At 36.0% G+C, this 15,364-nt stretch overlaps 2 protein-coding genes across 11 annotated transcripts in view; one reads left to right on the forward strand and one right to left on the reverse strand.

Moving 5' to 3' along the window:
• The window catches only part of LHCGR (luteinizing hormone/choriogonadotropin receptor), a 51,106-nt gene extending 44,996 nt beyond the window's left edge, over nt 1–6,110 (forward strand). For 4 of the 10 annotated variants that reach the window (XM_073213424.1, XM_037024425.2, XM_037024424.2 and 1 more), the window contains one exon: nt 3,422–6,110. In XM_073213424.1, coding sequence (XP_073069525.1) covers nt 3,422–4,568 — 1,147 coding nt within the window. In that variant the 3' untranslated portion in view covers nt 4,569–6,110. Of the gene's footprint in view, nt 1–68; nt 3,366–3,421 lie in introns of those variants that run through there. The other 6 variants (XM_037024428.2, XM_073213453.1, XM_073213442.1 and 3 more) reach the window with 5 other exon arrangements.
• Nucleotides 6,111–6,263: 153 nt separating this feature from the next.
• The window catches only part of GTF2A1L (general transcription factor IIA subunit 1 like), a 60,524-nt gene continuing 51,423 nt past the window's right edge, over nt 6,264–15,364 (reverse strand). The window contains 3 exon segments of the mRNA XM_073213456.1: nt 6,264–9,837; nt 14,230–14,319; nt 15,014–15,274. Of these exon segments, the coding sequence (XP_073069557.1) occupies nt 9,730–9,837; nt 14,230–14,319; nt 15,014–15,274 (459 nt within the window). The 3' untranslated portion in view covers nt 6,264–9,729.

Consider the following 15,364-nt stretch of genomic DNA (forward strand, 5'->3'; position numbering starts at 1 on the left):
TCAATATTCTCTATATCCATTACTTTCCACAGAACTCTTTTGCAATAAGGCTTTTTTCTCATTAACAGGAAACCATTTCTGGGTAGAGTCAATGGTAACAAGGAGTTGTTTGAGGAGAGGGAAGACTTCAGCCCACTCTCAACAATCCTCATCAGCCCCCTCCCCAAGCCTTCCTTCCCAAATGAGCATGCAATCTTGAGTTTGCTATACTAACACTGCTTTAAACAAGTCCCTTAATCCCCACCATCCCCACAACTACCTGAAATTAATAAATAATCTAAGTCAAAAGAGTGTGCTCCCTGTGAAAACCTTTTGTAATGACAATTCCCCTTCTCCCCTTCCCACAGATTGCTATTCTTGAGTCTCTGGAGTTTAGAAATTCTAGAGCCAGCCTTACCAACTCTGACCAAAACATCATGTGTATCCTTACTGCTGTGACTGACCCTGTTGTCCTACAACTCCTGTCTTTTCTAGTTTCTTTGTTCATTGTGACTGGAGCAGTGGTGCTTCTGCATCTCCTTCCTCTAACTCAATATTCCTAAGCCTATACAAGTCCATTCACTCTCAGTTCGCAGCACTAGAGACAGCTCTGTGCTGGGTTTTGTCAGTAAGCAAGCTGCTGCCCTCAGGAGTCATCCCAGGACACAGATGTTAAGTAGCAACAATAGGTATTTGGTCTGAATCCAAAATGCCAAAGAGAAAAATTACTAGACATATGCCCAGTAGGACAAAATAAAGGGCAAAGGACCAGGGGAGTGGGAGAGGGAACATATTTGACTTCTTATTGATAAAAATTTATTCAGAAGTAATGGCAGAAATTTTAGAAGCTTTAAATTAGTACCTCCAGCAGCTGAAGGTTTTGATAAGGAGGAAAGAGTAAGGGAAATCAAGGCAGCAATAATTGGAAAGTTTTTACCTGATTTAATAAAGGCAATTATTTCAGGAATCATCCAGGGAACTTGCTTAAAATGTAGGCTCTGTTCTGAGAGTTTGATTCTAGGTTTGAAGTACCAAATTCCCTGGTGATTCTGATGGACAGGATCCAAGGACCACACTTTGAAAAACACTGACTGAGAGAAAGTGAAATAGGGGAAAGGCCCCTGGACTATGGATATGAAGACCTATCACTGCCACCAATGACTAGTGCTCAGGGACCTTAGGCAAGTCACTCACTGCCTTTAATCTTGATCTCCTTACCAATTAAATGAGGGGTTCAATAAGATAGTCTTGAAGAACCTTTCTAGTGCTAAGAAGTAACCTATTTTCTTTAGTTGTTCTTTATAACCACCATCTCTCTTTAAAGATTAAAAAAATAGATAATTATGCTGATGTGCATGAGATGAGGATAAACAAGTGTCCTACTTGTATTTGATAACACAGGTGGGAGATTCCTATGCAGTCTTCTGTACACAGCAGGTCTTCTCTAGTTCCAAATTAGTTTCTATGAAATCCTAGCACCTTTTTGGAATCCTGGGTTATGGAATTCTTTTTCTAAATCTGTGTTCTTTCCCTTCTGTAACTGTACTGCTCAAATACATCATTTTATCACTCAATGAATCAGGTACACACTTCCTAAAACAGAACATGAGAAGCTAAGTTTGATAGTTAGAGAAAAATCTTCTTTCAATGTGTGAGGCGTCCTAAGGCAAAATACATATCTGTAATGGCCTTGACAGAAAAATTATACCCATTTCTCCAGCTCCCAAGATTATATTAGCAGACTGTGGGCAAAGAGAAAATTTATTGAACCTATATGCATCGTACTGTACACACTCATGGGCCCTATGTCCTCTCAAATCCTCTCAGAGCCAGGATCACCCTGGCTTATTCATTCCACAAATACTTATTGAAGGATGCTTTGAGCCAAAACTGTGTGACGCACTGAGATTTCAGAAATAAGTAAGACCGAGTCCCCTGACTTCAGGACTACAAAAGACTAGCCATTTAATGGACTATTAAAGAAGACATGTATCATCACTAAGGCAACACAGCCTGAAAGTACAATAATACTGAAGTGCAGCCATGGCAGAGAGAAGGGATGACAAACACCTTGACAGTGTAAATCAAGAAAGGCTTCCTACAGGAGCATATCTTTAATGAGAGGAGGGATCCAAGAAAAAGATGAAGAAAGGAAGAAAAAAACAGAACATACAAAGAGGGATGAAACAGTAGATTCTGAAAGCCACAAGTCACTGCATGTGACCAAAGGGAAGGTTGCATAGGGAATTTGCAAGAGATAATTCTAAAAATCCATAACATTCACTGAGCACTTAGTATGTATCAGGCATTATTCTAAACATTCTATATGTGTTACTGCATTTAATCCTTAGGACATCCCTAACAAAGTATGATTATCATCCCTATTTGGCAAATGAGGAACTTGGTGTTAAGTAACTCTCCCAGGTTTGCAGTCTGTAAAGACTGTAACCCAGTGTTGCTCCAGAGCCCATGCTCTCAACTGTGCAGCATTACTGCTTCTCATGCTTCTCAGAGATGAGACTGGAGGATGCAGAACCCAGATCAAGTTGGGACGAGTAGGTCATCACAAGGAGTGTGGACTTTATCCCACAGCTACTGAGAAGCTAGGAAAAGGTTGTGCCTAAGAAAAGCCATTCCAGGAGGAATGTACAGGTGGACTGGGAGAGGCCTAAAACTGGAAGAAGGATGCCAGGAAGAAAACTAATGTAATAGTCCCATAAGAGAGGATGGAAACCTGACCTCAAGCAGTAGCAGTGGGATTGGCAGGGAGTGGCAGAAGTGGGACTGTTTCATCACTAAGGACAGAGTTCTTTTCCAACTACTCCCTGAATTTGACTCATACCCTCATAGTGTATCTGTTTCTACCATTTCTTCCTACTGTCCATGACTATATTCTTCCTCTGCTCCTCAGTTTTCAGTACTCTAATTTTGGTTTATTTCAGCTAGCCTAATTGATTAGCCAGGAACGTTAAGCACCAGCAAGTACACCAATAACAGACAATCTTCAACAACGTGAGCCTCACAATCCCATCCATGCTTTATGACAGATATAAACAGCTTGAAAGCAGTTTGGCTGACAACTAAACAAGATAAATAGCTAAAATAATAACAAGAAAAATTCTTTTAGTTTAACAAGCATGTATTTGTCTCTAAATTTGTTTTCCAAAAAAAAGCATCCTCTTTAAATGTCTTAAGTTGTTGCATCAATGTGTAAAATCTATATATATCAAAAAAGTCTAAATTGCTTTCTTAAGGAACTCCTACATCAGTTAGTTCTCAGATAATTTAACAAATAAATGTAAGACTGAGGCTGTTGAGGCTTTGTTGCCTTTTGTTTTTTAGCCTTTTAAACAGGATGAGTCTTAAATTTTTTAATACACATAATGATGTAAGAATACACAGTCTCTTAAAGTTTACCTTGAGCAAAGTATTTTTCTTACAGTTATTCCGCCATCTTTGCTGAGAGTGAACTGAATAGCTGGGACTATGACTATAGTTTCTGCTCACCCAAGATACTCCGATGTGCTCCTGAACCAGATGCTTTTAACCCCTGTGAAGATATTATGGGTTATGACTTCCTCAGGGTCCTGATTTGGCTGATTAATATCCTAGCCATCACGGGAAACACAACTGTCCTCTTTGTTCTCCTGACGAGTCGTTATAAACTGACAGTGCCCCGTTTTCTCATGTGCAATCTTTCCTTTGCAGACTTGTGCATGGGGCTCTATCTGCTGCTCATTGCCTCAGTTGACTCCCAAACCAAAGGCCAGTATCATAACCATGCCATAGATTGGCAGACAGGGAGTGGGTGTAGCGTGGCTGGCTTTTTCACTGTATTTGCAAGTGAACTTTCTGTCTACACCCTCACAGTCATCACACTAGAAAGATGGTACACCATCACCTATGCTATTCAGCTCCACCAAAAGCTGCGATTAAGACATGCCATTCCAATTATGCTTGGAGGATGGCTCTTTTCTACTCTAATTGCCATCTTGCCCCTTGTGGGTATCAGCAATTACATGAAGGTCAGCATTTGCCTCCCCATGGATGTGGAAACCACTCTCTCACAAGTGTACATACTAATGATCCTGATACTCAATGTAGTGGCCTTCATCATTATTTGTGCTTGCTACATTAAAATTTATTTTGCAGTTCAAAATCCAGAGCTGATGGCTACCAACAAAGATACAAAGATTGCTAAGAAAATGGCTGTCCTCATCTTCACCGATTTCACCTGCATGGCACCAATCTCTTTTTTTGCCATCTCAGCTGCCTTCAAAGTGCCCCTTATCACAGTAACCAACTCTAAAGTTTTACTGGTTCTTTTTTATCCTGTCAATTCTTGTGCCAATCCATTTCTGTATGCGATTTTCACAAAGGCATTCCGAAGGGATTTCTTTCTGTTACTGAGCAAATTTGGTTGCTGTAAACATCGGGCTGAACTTTATAGAAGGAAGGATTTTTCAGCTTATACTTCCAACTGCAAAAATGGCTTCACTGGATCAAATAAGCCTTCTCAGTCCACCTTGAAAATGTCCCCATTGCACTGTCAATATACAGCTGTCCTAGATAAGACTAGCTGTAAATAGTGTTAACTGTTACATCAGTAACCACATTATTGTACTTAATTAGGTAAAAATAAAAAAAACCTGTACCAATATTTTAACAAACAGTTCATTTTAGGAAGTTATTTATTCTTAGGTACATTGGGCAAACAGATACCTCTACCTAGCTCAAAGTGTGGTCCATGACCATTGCCACTCTAAAAACTATTTATCATTGGTACGTGATGACATAAAATAACAGAAGCTGTGAGTGTTTACAAACTTTTATAGCAATTTTGACAGTGATTTTATGTCTGTTGAGTCTAATATTTTTTAAAAGTTGGTATCTTGCACGTCTTTGATGTTTTCCTCATTTCATCTTTGTAATAATTTTTATCGCATTTTATCAAAATATTAATCCATAACAGATTTGAAATTTAAAATAGCTGGTTCTTTTCCTCAGATAGTTGAGAAACACTCTACAGATGCACAGTCCAATCACTGTCTCGCTCATTTTCATATCCTTTCATTCACTGACACCTACCAATTATTCCTTGAATTGTCTTTCACATGAGTTCTTTATTTTGCATCCCTACTGCCACACCCATATTTCAGGCCATTTCCCCTTCCCGCTAGAGGATTACCATATAGCTCTCTCATTTTTATTCATACCCAATCTTTTGCATGTCCACATACTAATACCCACCACTGATTAATCTCCTAAAATCCTATCTCACACCTGCCAAGAAACTTGACCAGCTTGTCAGTAACTATAAATTTAAGTTTTAGCTCCTCATCTAACATTCAGAGTTCCAAAATTCATCCTCAAATCTGCTCACTTTATCTCCTGCTGTTATTCTACATGAAACAAATTGTTCCACTTTTCCCTACCCATGCACTATGCATCTCTATTCTGGTACCATGCCACTCTTATAATCTGGAACACCTTCCTTCTCTGTCCCCCTTCTGTACAGTAAGACCCCAGCTACAGGTTTATCTTCTTTATAGAGCTATCAATCCACTCCCTCCCTAGTCCACTTTAGTCCAGATATTACTTTGACCTGAAATGAAGTAGGGAATAATAAATATGTAAACCACAGTGGTTCCTGTCTTTGGACTTCATTAGCACCTGACGTCTGTTATCATTCGTCTTTTATTCTACACTGCTGGGTATTATTATCTTTACATGTACATCTCTTATTTAACCTATGTTATACATTTCCTTAGTGATATACTCATCTTTACTTTGTGTTTCTCCCACTATATTTATCCTACAGTCTTACACGTGGGAGGTGATTAATAATGTTTTAGCTGATAACTGAAATATAAAATAATCTTTAAGTATTTCCCCTTATGAGATGGTCTTATATGTGTTTTCTTAATATGTATAATCTTCACACACAAATCATAAAAACATCAAATAGGTGAAGGGGAAAAACAGAATGCTTGATATCTTGATCTATGTGATGGTTACAAAAGTGTATACACATGTCAAAATTCATTAAGCTGTATGCTAAGATTTGTGCATTGTACTGTATGTATGCCCCCCCCAAAAAATTTAATGAAAAATGCCAAATACTCAAGAAATTGCTATTTCTATCTTGGTTTTTGTATTTTTGTTTTGTTTTGTTACCATTTTGATATTATCACTGGTAGGCTGCAAAATGCCCAAAAGGGTGAATCTATCTGGAATAACTCACCTAAATTTACAAAATATTTTTTTTGTCCTCCATTCATAACATTTGCCATAAAAGACCTGGTTTTAGTTTTCTCAAAACTTATTAAGTCCATGTATAAATTAGAAATCTTTATGTCACAAAGACACAAAGATTTCAATAAATGTGTCCATAATTGGAAATAATCTTTTCTTCAAAGTGTGCAATATTCTTCATTAATATCAAGTTTCCTCCTAAAAGTTATTTTCATAAGCTTCCTACTTAATTTAGCTTTCTAGTAATAAATCACAAAGTTTTCTAGCTGAGAGTATATTTACATAAAAGATAGTATAATATTAACCTAATAATATGAGTCAAAAGAAAATCCCTAACTAAATTCCCCTGCTCACCGCCACAATTAACTATTGCTATTCATTCTTAAGTTATTCATTTTCCTACACAACTTAAATGACTGAAACTGACTGCCTCAACCAGAATTGGAATCTCATTGCCTTATGGAGTCTGAGTTGTACAGATAATTATTTACACATATAATAGCACACTGAATAAAACAGACAAGCAATGTATTCCAGACAAGGTCATTTCGTCAGTCCCTAAGAGATTAGTTGTGCAGACTCAGCAAGATCTTTTTCACCTATAGGGAGAGCTGGAAAGATATAAGAAAGCACTGAAGTATGAGAGCATGAGAAAAAGTCTGAAGTAGGAATTAGGATACATGATACTTTCACAAATTGCATTTAACACAGCAAACTGTAACCTCTGTAATAGAGATACTTTCTTCATTAAAGGGTATAAGAAGACATTTGCCAAGGTATTGTGTTTATAAGAATTTAGAAACTACTTTATGTTATTTGTTATAATATGCAACAAGGAATGCTTAGCTTGGACATGATAAAGTTCCTGAAAGTGGAGTAATATATCAAAGCCAAGTCTTGGGTAAACTATCAACTTATAGGCCTTAAAGAATAATTTTCTCTTTTAATGTGGACTAGGATTTGTCTCTATGTTTACCATATGGGTGAAAAATATTTTTTTAACTATGAGTCATAACCCATCACTAGGTAGTGAAATCAGTTTAGTGGCTCAATAACATCGATTTTTTTTTAATGCAACAGAGCAGAATCAAATAAAAAAACATAGGAGGCTATCATGTGCTAAAGGCAAGCATGATGTTCTGAGACTTTGGTTTAATCTGTCTTTTGTGTGCCTACATACACACAAACATATACTGGTTATTAAAATCTATTTCTTAATGTGGAAGCTGTACAAAAGTTTTTGAAAACACTGGTTTAGAAAACTTCTTAAGAACTAGGACTTTTTTTCTAGTATTACTTGAGACTAATATAAGGGCACCAGGTCCAAAATAATTTGAGGCACCTCTTAAGTCTCTCATCATTAATTCTCTCATCATTATATTAGTATGCAAGGATAATTATTATTGCTTTTATTTTTTGATAAGCCTACTTTTAAGTTGTTTGGGGGTTTTTTTTTGCATTTTGAAAAGATTAGGGTCATGAAGGCACAGAGACACAAATGGAACTACTGTGACTTTTTCCCCCAATGATAAAACGTACCAGAGATATAAAAAGGACCAATATAACAGCAGCTTTTGTAATGTGCCACTTAAAAAAAAAATCACTAAAGCAAAGTAAGAGTCTAAAATTCACAGTGGAAAAGAGGAAAGGAATTTTTGAAACAACTATTATTGCCTCTGCCAAATACCTGAACCAACACATCAAACCCCAATTCCCAAGCACATGTGCTTTGTCAATAAACTCAGCCCTTGATTTGCAATAATGTTTGCCTAGGGCAAATACAGAGTGACTGGGTGATCCAGGAGGAAGGAAGCAGCACAAAGACTAGAAAGTGTACTCATGAGTCTGGCAAGGGGGTACATTTTGGGGGCAGAAAGAATAAGTGCCCCCCCTTTTTGCCTTCCATGTAGAAAAGATGGACATTCATGGTAGGCAACATCCATGAAGAGAGCCCATAGCTCCTGAAGTTCTCAAGAGCCAGAGAAGGATCTGGAATAGCAGTGGTGGTAAGGAAAGACAGTTACTCTGAGGATGAAGAGACACAGATGGAAGAGTTTGGTTAGGGAACTAGCCTACTCACTAGTACTAACTGAATTCTCATGTAGCTGCCAACTAAGCTAATGACAGTATCCCACATACGTGGTCCAAGGCCCAAAAGGTTTTGAAAAGATCTACTAGTACCTAAATCCTTTGGAAGGCACAGGACAGGTATTGAAATAAATTAAACCTCCTAAGTGGGGTTGCCTCTGAAAAAGAATGGGGAATTTGCCCTGTGACCAGCCAGATCCAGGTATCCAATCCTTAGCGGGCTTCCACAGACCATAACCCACTCATCGCATCACTGCTTTTTGTGTGATGATTACTGTCCTGGGGAACACCATGCAAGCCAAAACTAGGGATCCTAGACATACAGACCATGTATAACCACCCATTAAGAATAGCAGAATGGTGGGAAAAATGTTCCTTTGAGGGATCTGATTCTTCTAATGAAGAGAGTATAATGGAATAGCTTATTGGGATATTAATTTGCTTTGCTTTTATTGCTACAGGAAAATGAAAGCTACACTTTATTTTCTCTCTCTGATTTTAAGACAGTCATCCAGGTCTTTTTGTCTTGTCAAATAAGATTTCCTAGTCATAGCAGAAGGTTCCTGAAGAGAACATATCTTCTTGACTGTTCTTTTAGAAAGCCTAAACTCAATGAGGGGATTCCTTGTTAGGAAAAAGGAAGAGATCCACTGAAAAAAAAAAAAATTAGGGAGGGAAATTCCACCATGACTAAGAAGAAAATAGAAGTCTGAAGTTTCAAGAAGTGGACTAGGAACCTAACACAATCCCTTACAATCCCCCAAGAAGATAGTAGGACATAAAGAAGAATGGCCTGGCCACATGATAAGCCCAAAGAGACTTATCCTTAGCCCCAAGGATCCTGGCTTCAGCAGATTTCCATGTTCAAGTATAGTATAGGCTCAACAGAGACATCTGCCTCCAACGGGCCACCTGGGCTCACACAATCAGCATACTGCTAGTGACAAATGCAGACTGAATACCCAGAGAAGCCTTCTTGAATATCCTGCTACTTACAAAAATCTCCAGGATCTTTTGTAACATGGTTTGGAGAAAAATGGGAGGAACAGTGGTCCCAACATGACACTGATTTTACTATGAAAGGGAATTTGGAGTCAGATTTATATTTTACCTCAAGATTAAAGAAATGTGACATTTCTTTATGCTCCATCATATCTGAGGCATCTATATTTTGTAATGATAGATGAGAGAGTTTTTTTGAAAAAAGAAACCCTGTTAAAACAGTAAATGAAAGAAATATAAAATTGTATATTTGTATCTGCATCTGAATTATAATTTTATTAAATTCCATAAACAGTAAACTAAAAATATGAGCAGCTCTGTACTGGACTATATTTAAAATAAAAATAAGTTTCACAATATGTGATTAGTCCCACTGATGTTTATGATATATGGATCTCATAAGTTTTACCACTCTGCATCACCAATGGCTTTTGCAAATACATAGTCTTTCCCTCCAAAACACATAATACCATCTTTCAAATAGAATTTCCATTTGTTCTTACTTCGATGAATCTGGAGGGAAAAAAATAGTCTAAATTAATTAATTTTACAAGTTAAAGGATCATTTACATTTCTTTGTATATACATGGGTTTATTCTGACCCTAAATGAGAGTTCTTTATTCATTCAAAACTCAAATATTTGAGTTCCTGTGTCTGATGTTGTTTTAGGCACTGGAGATATATCAGTCTTTTTAAACATTTTTTTAAAAACAGGAAAAAATTCCTATCTGAAGAGTTTGCATTTTATTAAGAATGGGGGAAACAGAAACCTAATGAAAACATAAAATTAGAAAGAATAGTAAAAGGTGATAAGTGCTATGAAAAACAGAACAGGACAAGACCACAAATACAGAGGCGGGATTATAATTTTAAATAGGACTGTCAGGGTGGACCTGATTGATGAGGTATCCTTTGAGCAAAGACTTGAAGAAGGTGAGGGATAAAGCCAGGAAGACATTGACTAGAAGAGCATTCTAGGCAAAGGGAGCAGAAGTTAAAGTCCTGAGGAAGGGCATGCCTGGATTGTTCAAAACTAGCAAAGAGTTCAGTATGTGGGCAAAGGAATAAAGAGAGAAGATATAATTATCATCATGAATGAAAAAAAGTAGTGCTTCATTTTTTTTTATTTTATCATTAATCTACAATTACATGAAGAACATTATGTTTACTAGGCTCCCCCATTCACCAAGTCTCCCCCACAAACCCCATTATAGTCACTGTCCATCAGCATAGTAAGATGCTGTAGAATCACTACCTGTCTTCTCTGTGTTGCACAGCCCTCCTGACCCACCTCCCGACATTATACATGCTAAACGTAATGCCCCTTTTCTTTTTCCCAGCCCTTAGTGCTTCATTTTGAAAAAGAAAGTCAATAAAGCACCAAGCAAGGTCAGAAGACACAGTTTACAATCTATTAGATACTACTGGGCTATTCTTTGGATTCAATAAATAAGCCTACATACAGACAAAATAAAACTAGGAAATCCTACTACCTCAAAAAGTAAGAAATCATAAAATCATTATTAATTCTGGGTAAACCACAAGAGACAATTTAAACACCTTAGAAATCAAGAGTAAAAATTAAACCTATTTATTGATTGCAAATAATCAAATCAAGGAAAGAAGCATATGACTAGTATTCAGATGTATTTTGTGAAGCTCAAACTAGTATTCAAAAAATAAAATAGAGATACTATGCTACATACTTAGCAATCACTCACTGTACTAATATTTAAGGGACAAAGATGACTATAAGCAAAAGTTTGCTAAACTGTTAAATGAAGATGCAATACATTCAAATAGTTTTACATTCTACTATAAATAGTATTCTATGTATAGCACAGGACATTCCCATCTATAGAAAAATGTTTCACTTCACAATTAATCTTCCCTGTAATATCCATATTACACTTTTATATTAATCTTAGACATTCTCCAGGTCTCTGAAATGACATATCCACACCCTTTAACTAATTCTCACTCAGCATGTTGACCTTCATTTAATACTTTTTCATTGCACATCTTAATATTTTGAAAGTTTTTCCCCAATTGTTAACTTATAAATTTTAAAGGTAAATTCTATGTTAATCATAGCCAGATACTAACAGAAAAAAAAGGCACTTCTCAAAGTTTAAAGAGTATGCAAATGACCTGGGGGTCTTGTTAAAATGCACATTCTGATCCAGTACTCAGGAGCAAGACACAAAATTCTGCATTTGTAACACTCTCCTAGGGGAACTGATGCCACTAGCCCCCAAAGCACACTGAGTAGTAAAGCTCTTAAAAGACTGTTGAAAAGTCTTTTGACTTAATTGAGTTTATTTTCAATACTACTTGAAACAAGCCAACCAATGACCAGAAATTCACTATAACACTGGTCCACCCCCCAGCCCCACTTTGACCTTATAGATCATTATCTTATCTTCTGGCTTCATTACCCTCCCTTCAAAAACGTTTCAATGGTTCCCCAATGCCCTTATTGAGACTAAAATTTTTAGTTCTGTTCTTAAAATATTAATTAGAGAACACTCTCAGACAACCAGATTTGTTAACACTATACATCTAATATCACTCCTTTTATCTACCCCCCAAGATTATTATAAGAAGCAAAAGACAATGTGTGAGAAAATACCTTGAAAAATACAAAGCACTATATGATTAATTATAAGCTATTTCCCACAATGCAGTACAACAAAGGATACTATATCTATAATAGTCTAGAAAATTCTTTGTGATTGTATGAATTGCATATATAATTTAGTGCCTTACAGTTATAGAAGGCAATACGCTTTTTATGAGAAAATGAAATGTTTCAAACAGAACTGCCACGTGTCTATTACCTATTCCTTCTTATGCTTATGTTTACCATCATCTAAATTGCCATTTCTATCTATATAAAACGTTATAGGGCATAAAATCTTATTTTTAGAGAAAAGAAATTTTTTTACAGCAATTCAAAACACCATCCTCTGCATATTTCCCTAGAGTACATTGAAATTGTTACTGAAAGAAGATCAAAGATATAAATATGCATTAGTCATCAGGGGAATGCAAATCAAAACTACAGTGAGATACCACTTCACACCCACTAAGATGGCTAGAATCAAAAAGTGTAAACAAGAATATGGAGCAATCTAAACCCTCATTCACTGCTGATAGGAATGAAAAATGATACAGCCACTTTGAAAAACAGTCTGGTAGTTCCTTAAACTATTACCACATGACCCAGGAATTCCACTCCTAGGTATATACTAAGAGAAATGAAAATACACTATGTTCACAAAAAAATAAATTATATATGCATGCTTATATATAAATGCTTATTATAGCAGCATTTTTATAATAGGCAAAAGGTAGAAACAACCCAAATGTCCAACAATAGAGGAGTGAATAAGAAAAATGTGGTATATCCATTCAATGGACTAGTATTCAACAATAAAAAGGAATAAAGAAATGTTACATGCCACAACATGGACAAATCTTGAAAGACTGTGTGAGGTAAAAGAAGCCAGTCACAAAAGACCACATACTATATGATTCCATTCATATTAAACTCCAGAATAGGGAAATCTAAAGAGATAGTAGAATAGTGATTCCTCAGGCCTAAGGGTAGGGAAGGGAGGAAATGAGAAGATAAGAGAGTGAGAAGAAATAAAGGGTATAGGGTTTCTTTTTGAGGTAATAAAAATGTTCTAAAATTGAATTGACTGTGTTAATGGTTCTACATATCCATGAATACACAAAACCACTGACTTATACACTTTAAATAAGTGAACTGTATAGTATATTAATTATATCTTTTTAAAAAGATGTAAATATGCATATTTGTAAAAATAAAAGATAAAAACTGACTATTTCTACTACATAATCACAGTCATAGTGTTTTTTAAAAGGCAGTTTTATATTTTAGTTGCTAAAGTTAAATTGCTACAAATGTAATTTCTAGGCTTGAAACCTGAGAGGTGCCTTCAACTCTCTTGTATTGATCATTCTCTAATGTCCAACTAATCACCAAGTCCCAATAATTGATCCATCATAATCTCTGACTTTTCTATGTTCTACACTGCTATTCCTAGTCTGGGATCTGGTTATTTCATGTCTGCACCAGCCCTGTTGTTCTTACCATTTGTCTCTTCTGAAACAGCAAACACTGCCCCTTTGCCAATTATAATTTTCTCAGTATCATCCTCAGAAATTGTCCACCTAATCAAGTTTGGACTTCTCCTACTAGGATTCTAGATTTTCCAATCAGTCCCAACTCTGTCCCTAACCCAGACTCACTTCCTAATACATCCAAAAGGAGAACATTCAAGGCTATTTCTTCACTATACCTTGTACATTCTACACACATTCATTTCTCTGCCTTTTAGCAGGCTGTTCTACTCTGAATGCCTACTCTATTCACTTATCTATATCTTACAAATCATTCAAGACCTATTTCAAGGCCCCATATCACCCATGAAGGATTTGTGGAGAACTCCAAGTACAAATGATTTCTTACATCTCCTAGCCACTTTTAGGACTTACTGTCTGTGCCAGATCTTAGCATTTGATTTACATGCCACTTATCTTAGCATTTCATTTATATGCCATGTATTTTACCATTTGACTTACCTGTCACATACCTTAGCTTTTGATTTACCTACCATCTTATTGTATGCTATTCTATTATTCCATACAGAAACACCTCAGTAATACCAAAAAAGTGATATTTTTTGGTATTACTGAGACCACACAGCACAGTGTTAGACCCAAAATACACCCATAAAACTTACCAATTAACTAGCTATTTCAAGATTAAATTAACTGTGAACTGTAACTCAGCATTATTTCCCATCATTTTATATACCTTTCTATTATAAATGTAATTAATCAACCCAAAGTCTAAAAGATGAATGCAGTACCTTGTCATACTGACAGACAATTACATTATCCGTGTCAAACAGGTCTGGCACATCCTGCTCACTAACATCATCTCCAGAATTTAAAGCCTCCTAAAAATGAAAGATGGTCATATTAAGGAACTTCATGGTGCTTTGATTTTTTAAAGATGGAGAGACATATAGAGATAAAGGAGATCAGAGAAAACAGAATAATTTTGTACTTAAAAGTTAAATAGCCTGGTTTTGAATCCCAGCCTGGCCACTGAATAACTACAAAACTAACCTTCAGCAAGTTATTAAAACTCCTCATGCCTCAAGTTTTCTCATCTTCAGAATGAGTATAATAATAAGACCCATAGGGCAATGGAAATGTTAAACAACATAAGGCACATAAAACTTAGCAAGGGATTTGGCACATACATAGAGCCACCATAACAATAGCTACTACTATTTACATGCTTCTTAATTACCACATTCCACAAAGATTTTGCATTTTACTGTACTTATTAGCATTAGAGCAGATAGTATATACTTCTACCCTGTCTTCTTTACTCTCACTCCCATCCTCTAAGCCTCTCACTATTCCTAGTTAAGATCACCAAATATAGTAACTGATTCCTAAATACATAATACTGGTTTAAATTACCAGTAAGTTTCTAATTAAATGTTTAAATAATAGTGTACAAATAAGCCTCACTTTAAGACTAAAGACAGAGTTAATCTCAATGTCCTCTTGGTTCCAAAGTATATTAAAGTACAGTTATACATTTAATTTTTAAAGTTTCAGCTCAAAAGTGATCCTCACCTCTTCCACAATGTCTATGTGAGGGTCTTCATTATCACTAGTGTTGGCAGTTGAATCTTCATTTGATACACTATCAGCTTTTTCTTCAAGTACCTTCAGGTGTCTTGCATCAATAATTCCTAGAAATTCATTCTCATCTACATCTCTTGTACTTCCTATTCTGTCATTGGAAGATGTATCACCAGTTCCATCTACTTGAATTATTTCATCAGTATCATCATCAGTTGTCTGAATGCTTAAATCCATCTGAGTATTAGAATCCTAAAAAGAGAAAAAAAAAGCAATAAAATTTTTCAAGTCAAATAAGGTGTATAAAACACTGAATCACACAAAATATAAAATTACTTAAAA

The sequence above is a fragment of the Manis javanica genome, chromosome 1 (assembly GCF_040802235.1).
Source record: "Manis javanica isolate MJ-LG chromosome 1, MJ_LKY, whole genome shotgun sequence".
NCBI lineage: Eukaryota > Metazoa > Chordata > Mammalia > Pholidota > Manidae > Manis > Manis javanica.